Source organism: Telmatherina bonti, assembly GCF_933228915.1.
Source record: "Telmatherina bonti genome assembly, chromosome: 9".
In the NCBI taxonomy this organism is placed as follows: domain Eukaryota; kingdom Metazoa; phylum Chordata; class Actinopteri; order Atheriniformes; family Telmatherinidae; genus Telmatherina; species Telmatherina bonti.
In genome coordinates, this window is record NC_136627.1 from 30,234,381 (window position 1) to 30,254,707 (window position 20,327).

The window sequence follows — 20,327 nt, forward strand, 5'->3', positions numbered from 1 at the left end:
GATGATGAATAACATTAATCTTTATATACATCATTTATATGAGATTTTCTTGGGAGATTATTGGGTTATTTGATTTTTTTAATTTAAGTAACACTCATTCCTCTGGCATTACATTGGTAGTACATAACAGATTCTCTCTTAAATGGTTTTGCAACTGCACATAATGTTGTTATGAATACAGCTAAACAGATGTCATACAGAGTTCAGACTGTGGGCTACTCTGCCTTACTGGCAAACAGCATAACAAATATGTAATACATTTTACTTGTTAAGTATTTGTCCTGGTCTTATAATATCATTATTAGGCCAATTTTATGACTTCAACTCAATCACAAGAACATAGAAAAGAATTAGGTCAGTTTAGTCAGACTGCTTTCAGCTCCCAGTGGTACTACCGTCTAGATCTGTTATGGCTGAAGCGTTGTCTCTTGTATATCCACGCCAAAAACATTTTCAGCTTATGTGCTTTGGCCTCGTTTTGATGCACCCTTCTCCTATGGTCTAAGCCAATTCCTGCAGCTTTGTTCCACCTTCCTAAACTGGGAATGGAAGGTGCTGGCAGACAATGTTGTATAGTATGTCTCTCTTTTCACATTAACACATCCTTTTCATAATGTCCAAAGTGTAACTGAATTGCTAAAATGCATCCGTAATTTCAGTAAATCTGTGAGGAATTTTTATTAGGAGCAAGTGTTTTAGCCAGAAGATGGAAAAAGCACATTTTCCTAAATTGTCTGTCATCCAGAGTTCAATGTGCAGGTCTTACACTGCTGAACACAAAGCCAGAAAAAGTGGTCTGCTGTAGGTTTATTTCCAATCAGTTTGGTGGTTCTACTGGCATGTATGCAGCAATTAGTGCTAAGATAGCTTTCCTTTTATTCCTTTAGAGTTCATGTTGTTGCCTATAGGCTCTATCTGTGTTGGGATAAAGCGTTTGTGTTTCTTTCTTTGCGTAGATAAAGGATGAATGATAGCAGCGGTCTGGCAGCTTCTGGCAACATAGAAACAGACTGTAGGTGTGGGATAAGTCTGTGTCTGATGAGAAGTGTTTTTGAAACTGATAGCGCTTCTTTCCCAAGAAGAAAAACAGGACAAATTGAATCTAATCATCCTGGCACTTCATTAAGGCCTCCTCAATCTCTTATCAGAACCCAGGAGAGATGGAGGGAACAAAGTAAATGAAAGTCCCTTTAGTGAGACACTAAAAGAGTGTGTCCTTCATGACAGATTTGGAGGCCCAGCCACTGACGACACATAGGGTCACGGTTTTAGGGAGGGAACATGCTGAATAAACATATAAGCCTCTGCCACTCTCATGATGTCCCCTCCAAATAACCTCAGTTGATATACATTATACTTTTGAGTGATATTTCAGTTTATACGTTGTGTTTATTCACCAGAATAAATGTCACCCCTCTAGTCAAGGGATCATGATGTCTCCGTCTCCAAACAAACATCCCACAGACTCTGCTACATGTTCTCCAGACCTCTAGGATGTGTTGATAGTGTCATGTGATAGCTGAGACAGCAAACCAGTCAAACAAGAAACTGGGATGAACTCAGAGGGGGAAAGGACGGCTTAACTCAGAGCAGGCCACTAAATTAAAAGAAAAAAAAAAAGGGAAAATATAAATAAATTATGTTTGTAATAGCTGGGCCTTCCAAGTTTAATGAGTTCACCCCTCCTCAATTCATTTAGTGACTAACCATGCACTTAAATACTTCACTGCAATTACAAGAGAGAAGCACTCACTTTGGCACGATGACTTGCCCAAGAATCGATGGGACTTCTTATTTAGGCCACTTTCTTCTCTCCCTTGTTTCCCAGCATTACCATGGTAACAAGCCTGCGCTACAGCTTCATACTCACCACTTTTGCACTCACACTGCATGAGGTAAATAGCCTCCTTTTTCCTCTCAGCATCCAATTTGTTTTTCACTCTTCTTTCTTCATGTTCTGCATATCTTTCTATCTTTTTCTGCTTGCCTCATTTAGTCCTAAATTCTGTGCAGTGTTTTATTTATCATTCTGTTTATGGTTTGTCTGCTTCACAATATCAACCTATTAAAGATTGTCAGAGCTCAAACTTTGTGTATAATAAACACTTGTAGGTCATTTGGAAAATTTCAAAAGTGATAAGTTCAATTTGAAATTTAGGAAAATGATCAAATCTTGTGTTATTTTAAAGCTTTACATCATAAAAATTTAATTAAAAAATCATTTTAAACTATAATAACTGTATTTTATTCCCTGTATGAGACATTTATCCTGCAGGAAAAAAACACAAACCAGAAGAACTTTCTGCAGTGTGTAAGAGCTTGGCCCAGTCCCATAACAGCAGTGGAGCCCTTCCCCCAACTCTTCAGTAAAAACATTCACTATACTTCCATGTGGATGTGTGTCAGTGTGATGAATAAAGAGCGGAAGCAGGGCATAGGGTGACTTCACACTTAAACAGCCTGTTTACAAGTCATTTACAGAGCTGCAAGAAGGGCTGGGGGGGACTCAGAGGAGTTTCCCCAAATAAAGCCCCTCATTCAGAAATGTGTAAGAATAGTAAAACAAGACTGCAGAGAACTTCAAACAGCTTCACTGTATCAATGGCTGTTTCTTTAAAGCATAGCCTCTTGCTGAAGAGGATGTATTTCCATGCAGTTTATTTCAAATATAAAAACTAAAAACCTACTAAAGCTTATAAAAGTGCAAAATCAGTATGCTTGAGGTTTAAACACACACACACACACACGGAAGAGAAGGCTCATAAATAAAAAATGATGCAGCAACAGTGATGATTGGAGTGATGACAGAGGAAGAGCATTTCTTGAAGCTGGCTTAGATTTAAAGCCAGAAAAGACCAATCATTCTCTCATTTTCTCTTTACACTGTCACGATACTGGGTTAAATGACTGCTCATTAAAACGTCTCGCTCGAAGCATTTTGGGAACACATTAAACTTCGAGAATTTATCCTTAAACACTCATGAATAAATAATGGTCGGAGTTAAAGTTTTGTGCTTGCATATGCGCACCGTGACAATGCTTAAAATAATATTCCTTGTCATGCTTCAGGCTCACTGAGTGACAGCTTACAGCAAACACACTGAATTTTAGAGATGCACTGACAGTAATGTTAAATATCCGGCATGAGCTGCAGTTTCTGTAGCATAACTAGGATGTGTAAATTTCTGTTGAAGATAAAATCCTGCAGTACATTAATTAGGAGACTCTCAGATGTTTTATCACAGCTTCTATTTTCTTTGGAGCCCCAACATTTAATAGCTTTAACAGCAAACTTTTAACCTTGTGTCATCTTTAAACATCAGTCAATGGCTTCCTGTGGGTTGAAAACTGTTTTAATGAAAGCTTTTGTTATGATAGTGTCTTGTATTGCTGGTTCGTCTTTCAGGAGACTGCAATCATCACAGCCTTAGAGCAGCAGGCTCGGTACTGATGTGTGGCGGCTGTTTTCTCATTGGCCTATTAAAAATGTGAATAAAAATGTGACTCAAGTAAATCACTCCTCCTTCGATAACTCAGAAAATGTGTGGAACAGTGCTTAGTGGCGAGCAGGAGAATGCTGTGGTTGTTGTGGAAAGCTACAATTGACGCATAAGATGGGAATTGACTAATCTGTCTAAGGCCATTCCAGCATGCAAACATGACACATAAAACTTTCTAGTTAACTCCAGGTATCAATCGGGAGGCTTTCGCATCAGCACAACCCAAGTGAGATTACATCTGAGTATCAACAGTTTCTGGAAGGTAAGCTCATTATGAAGACACTATGCCAACATGCAGAAAAGAAAAATCTGCAGAAAAGCAGACTAGAGCTGAGAAAATAGATGATTCTAATGTTTGTAAGAGCAGATGAGTCTATATTAACAAACGTTCAAAGAGGAGATGATACAGTATTCTGGGTCACATGATAGAAATATTATACTGGCGATTTAGGATTTTGTAGTTACAGTAACATCTGATAAAACATATGTATAATTTAGATTTCAGTGAAGATGGCCTTTCAACCCAGATGCCTTTAGACCTGGTAATCATCCATTAACTAGCTGAAATCCTCAGCAACTTCTGTCTCACTTGTTCTGCATTGAGCTCACTAGGGCTGGGCGATAAGACCAAAATCTCATATCCAGATATAGCTCATTTATTTCCCCATAATGATATACATAACTATATAAAATATCTAGTGTAATTTTATCTCAGCCATCAGTTATTTCTCAGATGTGCTTGGCAACGGCAGTGATCTCCTTTCTGCAGGAACTATGAACATTGGACGGGTAACCTGTTGCAGCGTTTGCGTCTGAAGTTTATGAACACTTTCGCCACCACCTGACGCTGATTTTGCAGGTTCACTCTATTCTTTATCCTGTATTCTATATCCTGATTCTTGCGCAGGTGTTAAAGCGAGTTAGTTGTGTCGGAGTCCGTTGTCGGGACTGTGAGCTAGTCTGGAGTCGGTTCCACGTTGGTCTTTTTATATCCAAACCTCATCCATGTGACAGAAATTTCCCCTTTTTTAAGAACAAGCTCATCAGTTTTTGTTGGAAAGTCATCTTTTAGTGAATTATCCTGCTCTGAAACATGTCTGCTATCATTTTTCCCAATGTTTATTTATTTCTTGCAGCATGCATGCCGTAAAGCGCATCTTGACGTAACATATTGCAGTAAAGCACCTTATCGTGGCATAAACAATAAAGCCTCATATGAAACAATCAACATTTCCTATCGTCCAAACCCGTGTTTTTCAACCACTGTCCCATGGCACACAGATCATCAGGTGTGCCCTGATAAACGATCCAATTTCACCTGATTGGTCTAAAAAGCAGCTTTGTGTTCATCCAGGGCCCAGGTGAAAGATAATAAAATTCATTTTTTATTGTGTTTATCTTATTTATATTGAAGGCCACTTTGACAAGATGGACTTCATATTAATAATATGGACTTTTTTTTAACAAAAAAACCAAAACAAAACATTTTGGTTTGTGGTGTGCCTTGTGAGTTTTCAGTAAAAATAAGTGTGCCTTGGCTCAAAAAAGGTTGAAAAACACTGGTCCAAACGATATATATTGCAATATAGCCCAGCCTTAGAGCTCACTATTGAGCTCACTTTGAAGTAGAAAAAGCCATTTCAGATTAAACCTATTTCTTATAAATGTAAAAAAAAACATTTATCCACTGAGAGTGAACAAATTCACTTGAAAGCTTGGAAGAGAGCCTCTGTAGTGTGTGTGAGGTCAATTACTGTTGAACACAAATATGTCAGGTCACATTTCAAGGTGTTGCATCGCAGTGAGGGCAGACGCAGCCTCTGCTGGTGATGAGTGGCTGCATATCGAGAGTTCAACCTAGAGTCTACAGTGTTGAAGCTTTAAATTCCACAAAAAGCATTTGTGAAGCAATGGTGGCACCGATTAAAGCGTTTCTTCCACTTTAAAACTTGTCTTTAAACCTTGTCATCATCACATGCACATACACACAGCCCATCCATTGCTTTTTCTTCACCTGATGTGATATCACATCGTAATGCTGAGCTCTAGCTCTTCTTAATTACAGCAGAGAATCCTACTGATCCGTATACTCCAACAGCACCAGGGCACACACCAAGGTCTAAACAAAGATTTGCACAGTGCTTAAAAGAAGCAACACAGAATCTTCAACATAAATTCAATAGCAGCAGAGCAAATTAGCTATATTTATGAGGTGCATAACTGTGTGATAATTAGTGCATCTGCTAAATCTTTAAACCACCTTCTTGCACTCAGAGGAAATCACAATGAAGTCAAGGAGTTGTCTTCTTATTACAGCTAATCTATGGGATGGATGCCTTACAACAGAGGGAGGGAAAGCACAATTACTCCTTTATAACACAAGCAGCAGAAGATTTGTCCATATGCAAACAACAGTGTGAGGGAGGGCCACCATGGAGCACGGCTAAACACATACTGGGAATTCATTAAGGCCTGGACGCATTTCTGTCTGAAGCCAGGACTGACAACGCGGGTGAACCACAGTGTAAAAGTGGAACATCTCTCCCCCCAATTTTGTTTTTTGTGTGGCATGTCATTCTTCCCATTTTGCCCTGGCTTACAAAGGTTGGAAAAACTGCCAACGTTGTAGAACCGGGTTAAGTACAAGGATAGTACTTTTCTATATCTCATTCATCTAATTTGGTCTTTTTTGGCCATGGGTATCTCAGAACATTTTTTCCACATAAAAAAGTGCTATTAAGTGCTATTAATTTAATAATGTGTTTGTATTAAATGCAGTTAAAACAGCAAAACAATTATTTTAATCCAAAAACTTCAAGAGGAATCAAAGAAGTAATTTGGAGACCCGATGCTTCAATCACAGTTTACTCAAATTAAGAATAAGACCTGTGGTTCAACGTTAAGCTTCTAGTACTAATTTGGTGCACACCAGAACTGTCCTGTACAACCAGAGTCATGCAGGTCCCACATTTTCTTGATCACATTGACATCTTGAATGTCTATCACAAATCCACTACCTCGTCCTTGAAATACTGTTCTCTACATTCTGTTTCTCCCTCGGGTAGCCAAAGTATTGACCGGTTCTAATGCTCAGCAGTCCTGAAAGCCTCATTAGACCTGGCTGTACACCAAAACATTTTCTGAAGGCAAATGCATGCGTTGTAACTCAATGCACCACTCCTTCACTGAGTTTGCTCGGCTCAGTAACATTCTTTTCAGTCGCTACTTCAACTGGCAGCCAGTGCAGCAGAAAGGCCTGAGCAAAAGGGGGTTGAGGTTGCTGGCAGACGAAAGCGATGCATTCTTTGTAACAGTTCTGGAGCTCTGGAAATGGAGACATTTGCTCAGTGGTTACAATATTTTAAGGCTGTGTAAATATATGCACGCTCTTCTAGGAAGAAGAACTTCTGTCATGAATGTAAAAATTGAACTGCTTTGTACCGATGCAAAATGTGTCCATCCTCGTGTCGAAACCGATTAGCTTCTTTTTATTTGGAGTCCAGTTTTGTGGTTACTGATTTTTGTTACCTGGCAAGCTGTCACTCAGCATCTGTTTTCCAGTCTGGTGCTTTCTGATGGACAGCAGGGGCCTGGATGGATGATTTAGCTCAGATTTGCTTTGGAACAGAGAGAATATCATGAACAGATGATGCTTCCTGATGCCCAGCTTGTTCAGCGGTGCCAACTGCCTTGCACATGTGCAGGGGTACCAGTAGGGGTGAGAACAGAAGGCCTGGCTGCTGTCACCAGAGCCGGTCTCAAGGTCTACCACCCCCCTTCCCATTAATTTGTCTCAAAGGAGCGGGCAAAGTGAATAAATGCCTCTATTTACAAAGGTCAAACAAAGATGCTCCTCTTGTGCTTGAATGCAACACTTTGACAATGTGACCAAGAAGACACATGCACCTGCAGTCTGACCTCACTTCGCCGGCACCGTGGACTCTCTCTTTCTTGCATCATCAAGCTGGATAATTCTAGGCCTCATCAGACTGAGATCCACAAGGTAGTCTGCTCAAATCTCTCAGGAGAGGACCAGCATCTGCAGATGTGCTATCACCTGCTCTGATCCACATGTCACCACACCACAGAGACCGACGGGAAGCGAAGAGGTGTAACAGGGTCACAAAGAGAACACAGCATTGTGGGAAGAGGAAGTGGGAAGAGATAAGACGTCTGGTCAAGCAGAGCGAGCAAAGAAAGACAAACAGACTACGAGACAGGACACCCCGGTGTCAGAGGAACAGCTGGATCCAGCTGTTGAGTCCAAGCTTTGTCACTGTTGCCAGAGACTGAATCCCTCTGTGGATACTCAAATGTTTTCTTTTCTGTCTGTCTGTCTTAGGCCTTTCACTACACTCACAATGTCTCACAGAAACTTGGAATTAATACAAGGAGGCCTGTCTCACCTGCAGCATGCAGTCTGGGCGACGGACCGTACAGATGAAATTTTGTTCCCCATGAGAGATATATATAAACCCATCTACCTTCCCTGCCAGATGTGTGCAGGAAGCCCCTGCAGCTGACTTTTATTCTTTACAACTTTTGTTTTACGGGCAGCACTGCGTGGAACAACATCACAGCTCTGAAGTCTTGTAAGCACTGCTGGCTTTACCACTAATGGGTAAAGCAACCAGCAAATTCTGACAGCATGATGCTCTGTTGCTCTGGTTACATCTGTATCACACAAATGTAAATGTTTAATGTCGGAAATACAGTTTTATATGAGAAAGAACTGACTATAAAAAGATCATGCCTACATAACTGACTGGTTTATCATTTTTTGACGGTGCATGCACAGTGCAGTTAAAAAATATGGGGAAAAAAATCGAGTTTAGAGCTTTTTGTTGCATTATTTTATAACAACAATCCAAAACAATCCACCATAATCATAACAAAAGGTTCTATTAATATAGCAGAAAAGGTCACTGTAGCCTAATAATGTCATTTAGTAATTACACGTATAGGCTATAATCCTAAGTCCAGTAAAAATACTGTTCTTTCATTTTGTTTAACAGTTTGGTGTTAAAACAACTACATATTTGGTTTTACACTAATGAATGGTATTTCCTCCGAGCTTCTGTATTCAGCCAGTTGACACTTAAGTTTTTACCACAACCTTCTCCTCTTTCTGTGCTGCAGGAGAGAAAGAGGTAGCGGATTTGCTGATGGATGTCTGAGCACAATAAAATGCGTTCAGCTGTCTCAAGCACAGCAACTTTGACCTGAACACCCACATTCTATCCAGATGTACATCAGTGTTTATGTTCACTTCACTGCCCCTGCAAGGCCCAGAAGTAAGTGTTCAAGGAAGTATTACATTCACGAACACATTAAGTAGCACATCCAGTTTCCTGCAATTTTACCATTCCCTGAAAATAGTGTTATACCGCAGAGCCACAATGAAGATTGGTCGTTGGGAGGAGGAAAAAGAAACAGAAAAAAGACCAAATGCAGAGTCAGCTTCCCTCAAGCTAAACCAGTCTCCCAGTGAGACAGCCCTGTCTGGTATTAAAACAGACAAGTGAACATTTCACTTGACGTGCACAATCCACAGAAAAATGCTTGGTGAGAATTGATTACATGCTTTGTCTACCACAAATACCAGTCTCAAATAGTCAATTTCCCTCATCCATAATTAGTATCTTATTTTTAGAAAGCAAGAGCCTAATTTGGAAAAGCTTTATTTAAGATACCGTTATTTGTATGTGGAACAGTGAGGTTTCTTTTCTGCCATCCAATCGCTGCATTCTGAATGGCTGCTCTGCAGAACTTTAGTTTTGTAAAAACTAAAAGTTATAATGAGCAGGTTTGATGCGCTATCCTGAGAAGCTCTGGGAAAGAAAATGATGTTATTCATGAGTCAGAGAGGAGAAGCTCTTTGTGAAAGTCCAGGATTTCTGCAACTGAAGATATCAGTTAAAACAAACAAAAAGAGTTGATTGTTTTAATAAACTAAGGAGTGTGTGTGTGTGTGTGTGTGTGTGTGTGTGGGGGGGGGGGGGGGGGGGGGGGGTTGGGGGCTATTCTATTCTATTAGGCTATTTGCATTTATCAACTTAATCAAATTTTATTAGATTACTGCTCAAGTCTATTTCAGATTTATTACAGAGTCATTTCCAAAGAGGGCACACACAGAGGAGCAGAAGGCAGACACTGAGTGCAAGACATTAAAGAGTAATGAAACAATGCAGACTATTTCAATTTCACGGAAGAGATTTGAACAAAAGCTGCTTCTGCAATTAAAACAGTGAATACCTGAATCCTGATACTTCAAGCCTTATGAATTTTTCTAAATTAAAGCAAGTCTTCTGTTTTTTCCTAAACTAGCAGAGGATTGAGAAAAGCATGACTTTAAGCACTGGAATCTTTATAGGAACCTGCCTGGTGGTCAGCAGTGGGTGGTCACTAAAGAACAAAAAGACTGCAAAAACTACGAGGGGCTAGTGTGAAAGAAACACATTCTTTCAATCATTCATACTTTCTCTCCGGGGCAATTATGAGTAGTCCTTTTCCTCAATAGGCTGGCTGCTTTTATGTTGGCGGGAAGGGAGAAGTGAGTCAAAGTGTCACTTCAATGAGGTACCTCTTTCAACTAGGATTCCTTTAAAGAATTCAGTGTAAAATAATGAATATGGTTCAGAGGTACTGTATGACCACTAAAAAGGACTTTGTATCCAAACCTATCTCATCTGAAAACTAACATGATCAAGAAATCTAAGCCAAAGCACAACAATCCTTCACACATAATGCCAATGTTGTTTTAAAGGGGATATATGTTTGAGGTCAAGCCAAGACACGAAAGAATAATCTGAAGGCGACTGAGTCTGAGTTACATTTTAAAGAAAGAAAAATGGCTAAAGCTTTGCCTCTTTTATCATAGCAATCAATGTTTGTCTCATGTTGCTGAAGGGGGCTGCAGCATTGACAAGAAGTCCATTCTGACATGAACATTGGGGTCGCTGGGCTTAAAAATGAAGTCTAGTCTATCCTCACACCTCACTAATGAAAAATGAAGGGAAATCAGATAAAATTTTGGAGAGGTTCAGGCCAACGGACAGAAAAGGAAGCCCCCCTGCTTATTTCACCTCCGCCACTCCAGCAAGCACTTGTCAGGGTTCATTTCCCCCACAGCTGCCAAGAGACCCCCTCTCGCCTTTCTACTGGAGCCAGAGCACCCCCCATGACAGACAGAGGAACAATTCTTAGCAGAGATCCTCTAAATTAACCTAAAACCGTAATGATACGTGTAAGTTATTCCCTCGTGCATGATTCCCTCACAACCAACTGAAAAGTTTCATTACTTCATGAGTAAAATAACACGTAGTAGAATAAATGGCTAGCTCTCAAAGCCAAGGCAACCATGCTTTGCTTTACTCCATTTGGAAATATTAAAGCTGGCTCATGTGCTTCATCCCTCACAACATTTTGCACAGGTCTATTCCCTCCCATTTCAGGATTTAAAAGTCCATGGGCTTAACAAACCTCATGAAGTGACCACAAAGTAGTTTCCATTTTATTACTTTCCAATTATTCTGAAAAGTCTTCACACAATTAATGTGTAGTGGCCAAGCAAAAAATGTAAAAGCTTCTATGTGTTTGCATATCTAGTGTAAAACTGATATATATACTTAACAGTGAGCACAAAACATAGTTTGCAACAGCAATTTGGTTTCTTTATGGCATCAGGTCTCTGCTCCAACAAATGCTTTTTGACCTCCAAAACATTCAGATAAGCTGTAAAACAGGACACAGTTGGAAAACTAATCATGGTGAATCAAATTAGTAGTGCGTCACAAAAAACATTCCACTGCGCAGCTTGGAGTTTGTAAAATTTTGTTTCTTGTGTTATATTTTGTCTCCTCCCTCAAGCATGACCTATTTTCTTTGCAACAGATTTTACATATTAAATTACATGATTGACTGCTGTTAATGGGCTTATTTCATTATCTTTATTTTTAGTTATCCCCCTACCCCCTCATGTCTAATTTTAAAGTAATCTCAAAACCAACTGATGTTTAGAAGAAAGTGACAAAATATCACAGGCACAGAACTGTGGAGCCTGACTTCACTGAAATAATCATGAACTGCTGTGCTGGTGACCCACAGAGTAAAATAAATAATGGAACTTCAAACTTCTGAATTAATGATCGCAATACCCATACTGTAATGGTTTTTTTGGAAAGCACTCTGTATTGAAAGGGAGACATAGGGAATGTTATCAACAAATAGAAAAAGTCAGTCATCAGATGTCTTGCAGTGATGTTTGGATGTAGAGCTGGCACCCCAAGTAAGAGCAGTCTGTTCTCACATGGCCTGCCAAGCACACGTCTACAGCATCCAGGCAGCCCAAAGAGATGCAGAGAGCAGTGGTTTTCCAAGAACTACTTCAGACTTGGACCCTGAGGGGCAACTGATCAAGCATATCATACTATCTGGTTAATTTTCCAACTTCCATATTCAGTTTCAGGATGCTTCCATTCATTCTTACTCTTATGATCCTTGTTATCAATAATTGGTGGAAGCCTTCCCAACATGTATAGCATATTTAAGCCAGGTGTTGAATTACAGTCTGCATGTTCTCTAACAACTCTCTGTCCTCTACAGCCCTCCTTGAGCCAAGATATCATCTGCTGGATGCCTTATTTGGACAACTCCTTGATCCATGCAGTATTACTGCAGACACTTGCAAAATAGATTTTATTTAAACCTCTATACTTGTAAAAAGAAACACAAGCCTGCTGAAATAAGAAATTATTTGTACTGTTTTTACACCTGATGAGCTTATTTTCCCTTTCTGGGTGCTGTCTTTTCGATAGGAAACTGAAAACAACTTGAGAAACAAGACAGTCTTTGAATAGAGCACTGTAATTTGTCTGAGCTTTAATTAATCGTGTAACCTGTGGTCATTTTTCTCACAATAAACACCCCTAATGAAGGTGCCTTTTAAGAGTGAAGTGACATACATTTCTTGAGATAAAGCCCTGAATTTGTCTCTGTCTGTGAACATGTGAAAACCCCTTTTGTGTCTGGGTTGACAGAGTACTTTAAGCTGCCTCTGTTACCCTGGAAACTTTTCAAAGGGTGAAGGAGAGGACAGCCAAAGTGGAGATCTTCTTGGCCTAAAATTGCAGGTAAATTCTCACTCAAGCCATCCAATTTCAACAGCTTCATCATTAAAAAATAACTTCTCTAAAAAGAATAACAGGACTAAAAAAAAAAAAAAAAAAAACAGACAGAAAACCATTTATCTAATGAATTTAGTTTTTTTTTTTTTTTTTTTTTTTTTGCTCCTCACATTTCCCCCTGAGACAAAATGCTAAATCTTATGAGATCAGGGCAGAGATTTAATGCAAAAGTGTTGATGAAAATAAATCAATAAACATTTTTTTCAATTGAAATAAATCTCCAAGAAAATGTCCTACCTCAAGTATGCATGTCTCTGGAGCTGTGTTTTCCTTGATGGACACATTGTAGAAGTTTCTTGCAAATACAGGTTCATTGTCATTTATATCCTGAAGTAAAATGTTGACCACTGCAGTGGAAGAAAGAGGTGGTCTCCCTCCATCTGTGGCCACCACAGTTATACTGGGACTTGGATTCTTTTCATAATCCAGCTGGGATAAAGTGGTGATAATCCCCGTAATGGAGTCTATATTGAACCAGCTATAATAAGGACTTTGGTCTTTCAGGATTCTATAGCTAATGTCCCCATTGGGCCCTTGGTCTTTATCTCTTGCAGTTACCTGCAACACAAAGCTGCCTGGAAAAACCACTTCAGGTATGATTTGCCTGTAGACAGGCTGGTCAAAGAAAGGAGGGTTGTCATTGACGTCAGTCACTTGGATGATAAAGGAAGATTCAGCCCTGAGAGGAGGCATACCTGAGTCTGTCGCCATCACCCTCAGCTCATAAGAATCTCTCTCCTCCCGGTCCAGAATCTGATCCACACAGACGAGATAGATGATGCTATCTTTAGTGGTTAGGGCAAATTTTCCATCCCCTCCCTCTAGGGAAACATTGACATTGGCATATTCCCCATAGTCTGGGTCTGTAACTGAGATCCGAGCAACATATTGGCCTGGTTGTGCCCCTTCAGATATTCTTGGAGACCCATCCTCACTGAGAAAGATGATGGTCATTGTGGGCTGGTTGTCATTGTAATCTCTGACATGGATGGTGACAAAGGCATTGGTCACTTCTGGCTGGGTTGCATTGTCTTGCGCTTGGACCACCAGTTCATGGACTCTCCTCATTTCAAAGTCCAGTGGCTTGTTCAGTGTGATGATGCCAGAGCGGGAGTCAATGACAAAGTAGCGATCCGGGTCACTTTGTCTCCTATTTATTTCATAGAGCACCATCCCATTGTCTCCCTCATCAGCATCTGTGGCAAACACCTGCAAGATGTTGCTTCCTGGTTGGAGGTTCTCTGATATTATAGCATGGTAGCGGCTCTGGTTGAAAACAGGAGCGTTGTCATTAATATCTTGCACGGTAATATCTAATGTCATCTGATCAGTTCTTTTAGGGGATCCACCATCAAAGGCCTCCAAAGATAAGGTATAGGCTGATCTTTTCTCTCGGTCTAGAATGGTATTGACCACCAAGTCCAGAAAGAGAACCTCATTACTTCCCCTCCTGGTCTCCAAGGTGAATGCCTGGCCAACATTTCCATCCCTGATAAGATACCCTTGCGTTGTAAGCTGCCCTTTATCATTATCAACAGCTGGCTCAAGAGGAAACCTAGTTCCGATTACTGTTTGCTCAGGAATTTTAAATGTAGCCCTTTTTCGGGGGAACTTCGGGGCATGATCATTTATATCATTAACCTTGACAGTCACTTCCACTGTCACACCTGTCATGGTTACAGCAATGAAGTTATATCTATCCCTCAACTCTCTGTCCAAAACTTTAGCAGTTTTAATTATGCCTGTGCTTTCATCTATATCCAAATCACTACCCACCCCGGTGCCCTCGTGGTCTGAAATGAAGAATAAGGAGGCTGTGACTCCAGTGGGAAGTCCTGCGTTTATGTCACCCACAATCGTGCCCGCTGGTTTTTCTTCATCTAGCTGCAGCTCAAGAGTCCCAAGGACCAGAGGTGAATGGACTGTTATAAGCTCCAAGGCCACATACAATATTAGCACTATCCTTCTGCTCCCCCAACACTCACGGTGCAAAGGATCCATTATAGACTTTCCAATTCCCTTGGCAGTGGTCTTCATTTTTGCTCCTTTGTTTTAAGCCTGCAGACACACAAAGAGGAAAACCTAAGTAAAATGAAAACCTTACAACAGCAAGAACTGAAAGAAATATTTGTGGGATATTTTCATAGTATAGTTTCGTTTCATTCATTCATTAATTCATTATTCTAACCACTTAGTCCGATGAAGGGTCGCGGGGAAGCTGGAGCCTATCCCAGCAGTCTTTGGGCGAAAGGCGGTGTACACCCTGGACAGCTCGCCAGTCCATCACAGGGCTAGTTTAGTTTCAGTTTAAGAAAAATAGATGTATGTCTAAAAACACCTTCCCGTAAGTTGTATTGGCACTGCTCCTTACCACATCACTTACAATAGGCCCAGGACATAACATTTTCCAACATGTCTTATTTTAGCTAAGAACCCAACACCTTGTTCTTTTTTTTATACAAGAAAGCTGTTCTTTTCAAAAGAAACATTACAACCCCAGGCCATAGCATACCATCTCAGACAGGAAGCCTGTGACTGCTGCTATTCAGCTCTAATTAAAGAGGTGCAAGAAATGCTTCTGCCTGGATACCGTGCATGTTCGCTATAACATGCACGATATAACAGCACTCAATCATGTCAGACAGGGGGGGCTACCAATGAATTCTACCAAGCAGTTTTAAATTGCGCCTCTCATAACATTTAAAAAATGTTACTCTTATAAAGCAAACATATCTTGAAATCTTTTGAGAATTAAATGCTTGTGTGAAAAATCAAAAAATGGAAAAAAAAATTACAAAATCCTGAATAAAGTAGAATGCCTTGCATAAATAGTAGGCAGACTTTGGCAGTGAACACCCCTACAGACGTTCTGCAACAGAGATGGAGTAATGTGGAAACTGTTCAACAAGACTGCCACCATCTGCAGATTAATCCAAAACCACCAAGTGTCTGGCACGCATTAAAATAATAGTGTCGTTTTCATTAAATAAAAGAGATCTGCTTGTGTGAGATTCCATCTAAATTTGTGTCAAACTGCTTCAGTTGTTTCTGAAGTAAATTTTAAGGGAAAATTGATAGAAGCCCAGTAAACTGTTAAAATTTGAAGAGTTGAACATCTTAAGGAAATGCTGCAAGGCTCCCCCCAGTGGTTTAACTGACACCAACATGGAAACGTTCACAAAACATCTGTGTGTGTGTGTGGGCGTGTGTGTGGGTGTGTGGGTGTGTGTGTGTGTGTGTGTGTGTGTGTGTGTGTGTGCGTGTGTGTGCACTCGCCTAATGCCTCCCATGTGTCCCTGAACGCAGTGTGGTGATCTGTCTTAGCCACGGTAGAAGCAGTGTGTTTGAGTGACAGAGTAGTAGGCTACAGCAGAATTGAAGGGCTCCACACAGTCTACCTCTTTCCCTTTTTCTGGCTCTGCAGCATTGTAATTGAGGTCTTCTGGAAGTTGGCCATATACACACAAGAATCCAGGGCTAATTTCAGTCTGCCGCGATTCAGAGCCCACAACACGGAAGATGCTAGCTTTAATGTCAAATTGGCTTGAATTTAGCATAGGGTGAGTAGTGAGAAACCTATGAGTACTACTTGTTATAATGGAAGAAACAGAACTATCAGGATGTTTACTGATCCTAAATCTTTCAAAAGTTTTTGCATAAAATTTTAACTCTCGACCAATTTGTCGTATTCATTTTGAATTCATATTGCTTTCAAAGAGACTAATATAACTGCAAATGACAGGACCATAAAAGGCAAGCGCTAGAAATTCACCATTACATTCCATATCTTGACTTGTTTTGTGAGTGCTGTTCTTGCCAAAAAATATAAGCACATCCATGACGGCCTGAAAATCCTGACAGAGCTTGAACTTTAAAGTCTCAGTATTGATTTACTTTATTGCAACACTGGGGATGAACTTTTAACAAAGCAGACTCCAAAGCACAAAAGATGGTTTTTCAAGGCCTAAATCTTTGACCAAATGCCATAACTGAAATAATGCATTAACTTGTGGAGCTACAGTGGAGGACCTCTGCAGAGCAGTGCAGCCTAATGGACATAGCAGACACAGCTGGGTAAGCTAATTGCACAATAACAAGTTAAGAAGAACATGTGATTTAAAAATATTTTCTGTGAGGCAAAAGAAGAACAATTCCTGCAATTTAAAGCCAGCAAGCACCCCAAACCATATAACACAAACAGCCAACCACAACACAGACACTAAGTGTTTTACTTCTGAACCTTAGGAGAGTTTTTTCATACACATGATTTAAGGGACAGAAATTTTGGGGGGGGGGGGGGGGGGGGGTTAAAGGAAAAACTGATAATGGTTGAAAGCTGTTTTGTTTGGCTGATCTCACTCTAATCTGGATACAAATTATTTTCTTGCATCACTGCTGTAGATCATCCTGAGTAATTCCAACTTGTGGTTAAACATCGCTAACGGGTTTGGTTATGGTGATGTAACTACTGGAGGATTAACACCCATGCACCTACTACCTTGATATCAAAATATTTAATTTTCAAGTTCTACAACATCACTGAGGTTATTTTCTTTTGGATGATACTGTTGGCAATGACTTAAGCATTGACCCAGTTTCTTATAAATACTTTTAATCCAATCAAACGACCAAATCCAAGTGTTTGCACGACGTGCAAGAAAACTGAACCCTCTGTTTAAATCCAAAGCACATCATACTGAGTGCTTTGCTAATTCATCTGAATTCAAACTATACTGGTAACACTGTGTTTTACTCTAAAGGGTTGTCTAGGATGTGTTTATAAAATGGGACAGATGTGATTCTGAACATGTATCTGCCTATTTGTATCTGACTTCTTAGTTTTCTTGGAAGTGTTTTTGTTAGTCTTGCATCACAATCAAGATAAGTAGATCACTGATTTGGCAAATCCTACAACAGATATGAAAGAAAATAAACCATCTACCTTGTTTATAAGCCATTTCAGTCAATTACATACAAGAATACTGACTCTCACAACGACATTAGCAGATTTTGTCAAATGTTATGTTGCCATTCTACCAATTCAACATGGATATAAGCCAACAAGAGTTGAAAAGATATCTTAATTAACTGAAAACAAAACCATGATCCTCAAAAGCAAATGTTCAGCTGCACAACTTTAATCAACACAAGAACGTCATTCGCAACCAAAAGGCCAAGAGAGACAACTACAGTGACAGTCTTTGTAAAATGAGCATGTCATGATTCGAGTTAACTCAAAGAAAACGTCTGTGGTTTCGAGACCATGCCAGCCTGCCTAAGGCTCAATGGAGCCATAATGGAAACCACAGACAGAACTGCAGATTGCCTGGACATGAGGATGACAGGCTGAGCACAAACCAAACGAAAATGCTCTCAACTTTTGCCAGACTAAGTGCTGCGTTTCTGTGCCTTGCATTAGGCTTTGAAACTTTGGTCCCTGGGCATGTAAAAAGACCAGGAAAAGCCATCACAGGCCTCAGATACATATGCACTTCCTGGTCATAACAAACACTGAGTTGAAAGATCTCACTAGCTACTCTTTTTCTGGTGAAGCCTTTAGTCCAGGGTTCTGAAGGTTCGTGACAAGCAGGATCATTTCTTTCCCAGGCACAGTAAAAGCAGCATGGGTTGGCTCAGCTGTTTGTGTAAGAATTTTTGGATAAAAAAAAAAATAAATAAAAATAAAAAAAAAAAGACAAACACCTCATATCTTTGAAGATGACACCATCTGGCATTGCATTGGCAGCACTACTGATTGCATCACTTAAAACATGTGCGTTAAGTTACAGTAGCTGTGGTGCAAACACTAACAACTAATGTAAGTCGTAGCTGTTGTTAATTCAGAAAAGAACAGGAATTATTGTGATTTTCACATTTCACTTGGACACAAAGTTTCTTGCTTACAGCTTTGATGTAGAGTATACATTAAAACAATTAATTAATTGATAAATTAACTCTAAAAATACCAGCAGCTCAACACCCTCAAAAGCCATCCTTACACACACTTGACTTAGTTGCCTGCGATGGTACTGCAATGGGATGAATCCAACCATTGTAAGCCTTGTTAGAGGGAGCAAAACCTTTCTTGGTGGTGTTGAGGTGGCTATGATGAGAAAACTTCTTTTTCTTAGCTTTTCTTATTTTTAAAAAAAAAAATGGAGCGCAAGCTTCATCAACACCATACACACACCACAAAGAGAAACAATGACATGGTTACACATTCCATCGCATCAAGGTTTAGTGGAATCATTTTTACAAAAGATGTGGTGGTACTAACCCCCACCCACCCACCCATCTCTCTGACATTGCCCACTCATTTTAAGCAAACCCACAGCCTGAAAATGGCAGTCATTAGAGGAAAGTTCTCCACCAGAGCTGCAACAAAACATCTAATGAAAACTGTCATCGAAAAAGAGAAAAAGTAGTCTACTCTCAAAACTAAGCAGACAAGCATATCTGAGTGGGAGGGGGAAAAAAAACAGAAAAAAATCTGGACTGGAGGCTACTGTTAGGATCTGTTAAGGTAATTCTCCTCAAACTGGTGGTGACAAAACAAAGGGGAAGACTGCAGTCGGTTTGCGGCTCAAGTTTAAAAGGGAAACGCTAAAAATGACGGAGCTTCACCGCAGCAGCAACAATCCCACTCACAACGTGATGGAACCCACTGGATATATGATTCATTTATTAATTTGGAGGAAGGAAAACATAATCACTGTCCCTGAACACAAGTCTGAGATCACATTAACTGTCATGTAAGAAAGCATTTGGTGTTAAACTGCGGTGAAAAAGCTCAGCAGCTACAGCAGCGTCGGGACTGCAACACCATCCAACTCTAGAACTGTTCTGTGAGGAACGTTTCTGCCTTTTAGGACAACTTTCATCGGAAGCGACAAAACAGGCAGTTTAGTTATTCTGGCTGCATCTCAAAGGCTCGTGCACAACAAACAAAAAATGCACCAAGACTAAAATATGCTAACATTCAACGCAAAATGCAAATATATCTTTTTTTTGTCGCGCATTTGTCGCTATAATGCCTGAAAGAAAGAGTCATTAAACCGCAAAATGTTCCAAAATGATTTTGGCTCGGATCGTAGCAAACTAACTTTCCATTGGTTTTTAAAATGAAAGTCAACTTTTCAAGGTAATGAGAGAAGATTGCATTAATGTAACCTATTCACTAAGTTATACAGCGTATTTGCAAACAATAAAAGTTGCCATCATAAGCCATCATGTTTCCCATCCTTTCCCGAACAGCATCCGTCTGCATCCATAGCAGCTGCTTGATCGGAAGCTGTGAACAGTGGTTCAGGATAAACTGCACTAATGGTTAACTTCACCCAACCAGTATAGGCTACTGGTGGATTAGTGATGGATACTCACATTCATCTGTTCTTCTACGTGTTTTTAGATGACTGGTCTCAGCACCTTGTTCTGAGGACCAAGTACAAAGAGAAAGTTACATCCATCTCAGGGAGGGGAAAAATCGCTGTCGGCAACAAAGTTCTTTCTTATAAAACGGCAAAACGAAGGAAAAATGAAAAGTTGTGGTGAAACTTTCCTCTTCTAGTGAACGACATGAAGTTGTGTTGGAGCCGCTGTCTGGTGGCAGACACGCTGCTGCAGCACGCGAACTGAAAGCAAA

General features: G+C 40.1%; 1 protein-coding gene across 1 annotated transcript in view; it reads right to left on the bottom strand.

The window, feature by feature from the left end:
• The window catches only part of LOC306760982 (protocadherin-16-like), a 76,331-nt gene extending 56,254 nt beyond the window's left edge, over positions 1 to 20,077 (bottom strand). The window contains exons 1-2 of the mRNA XM_079247042.1: positions 20,066 to 20,077; positions 12,923 to 14,743 (exon numbers count right to left, since the gene is read on the bottom strand). Coding sequence (XP_079103168.1) covers positions 12,923 to 14,722 — 1,800 coding nt within the window. The 5' untranslated portion in view covers positions 14,723 to 14,743; positions 20,066 to 20,077. The remainder of the gene's footprint in view (positions 1 to 12,922; positions 14,744 to 20,065) is intronic.
• Between the last annotated feature and the right edge of the window lie 250 nt (positions 20,078 to 20,327).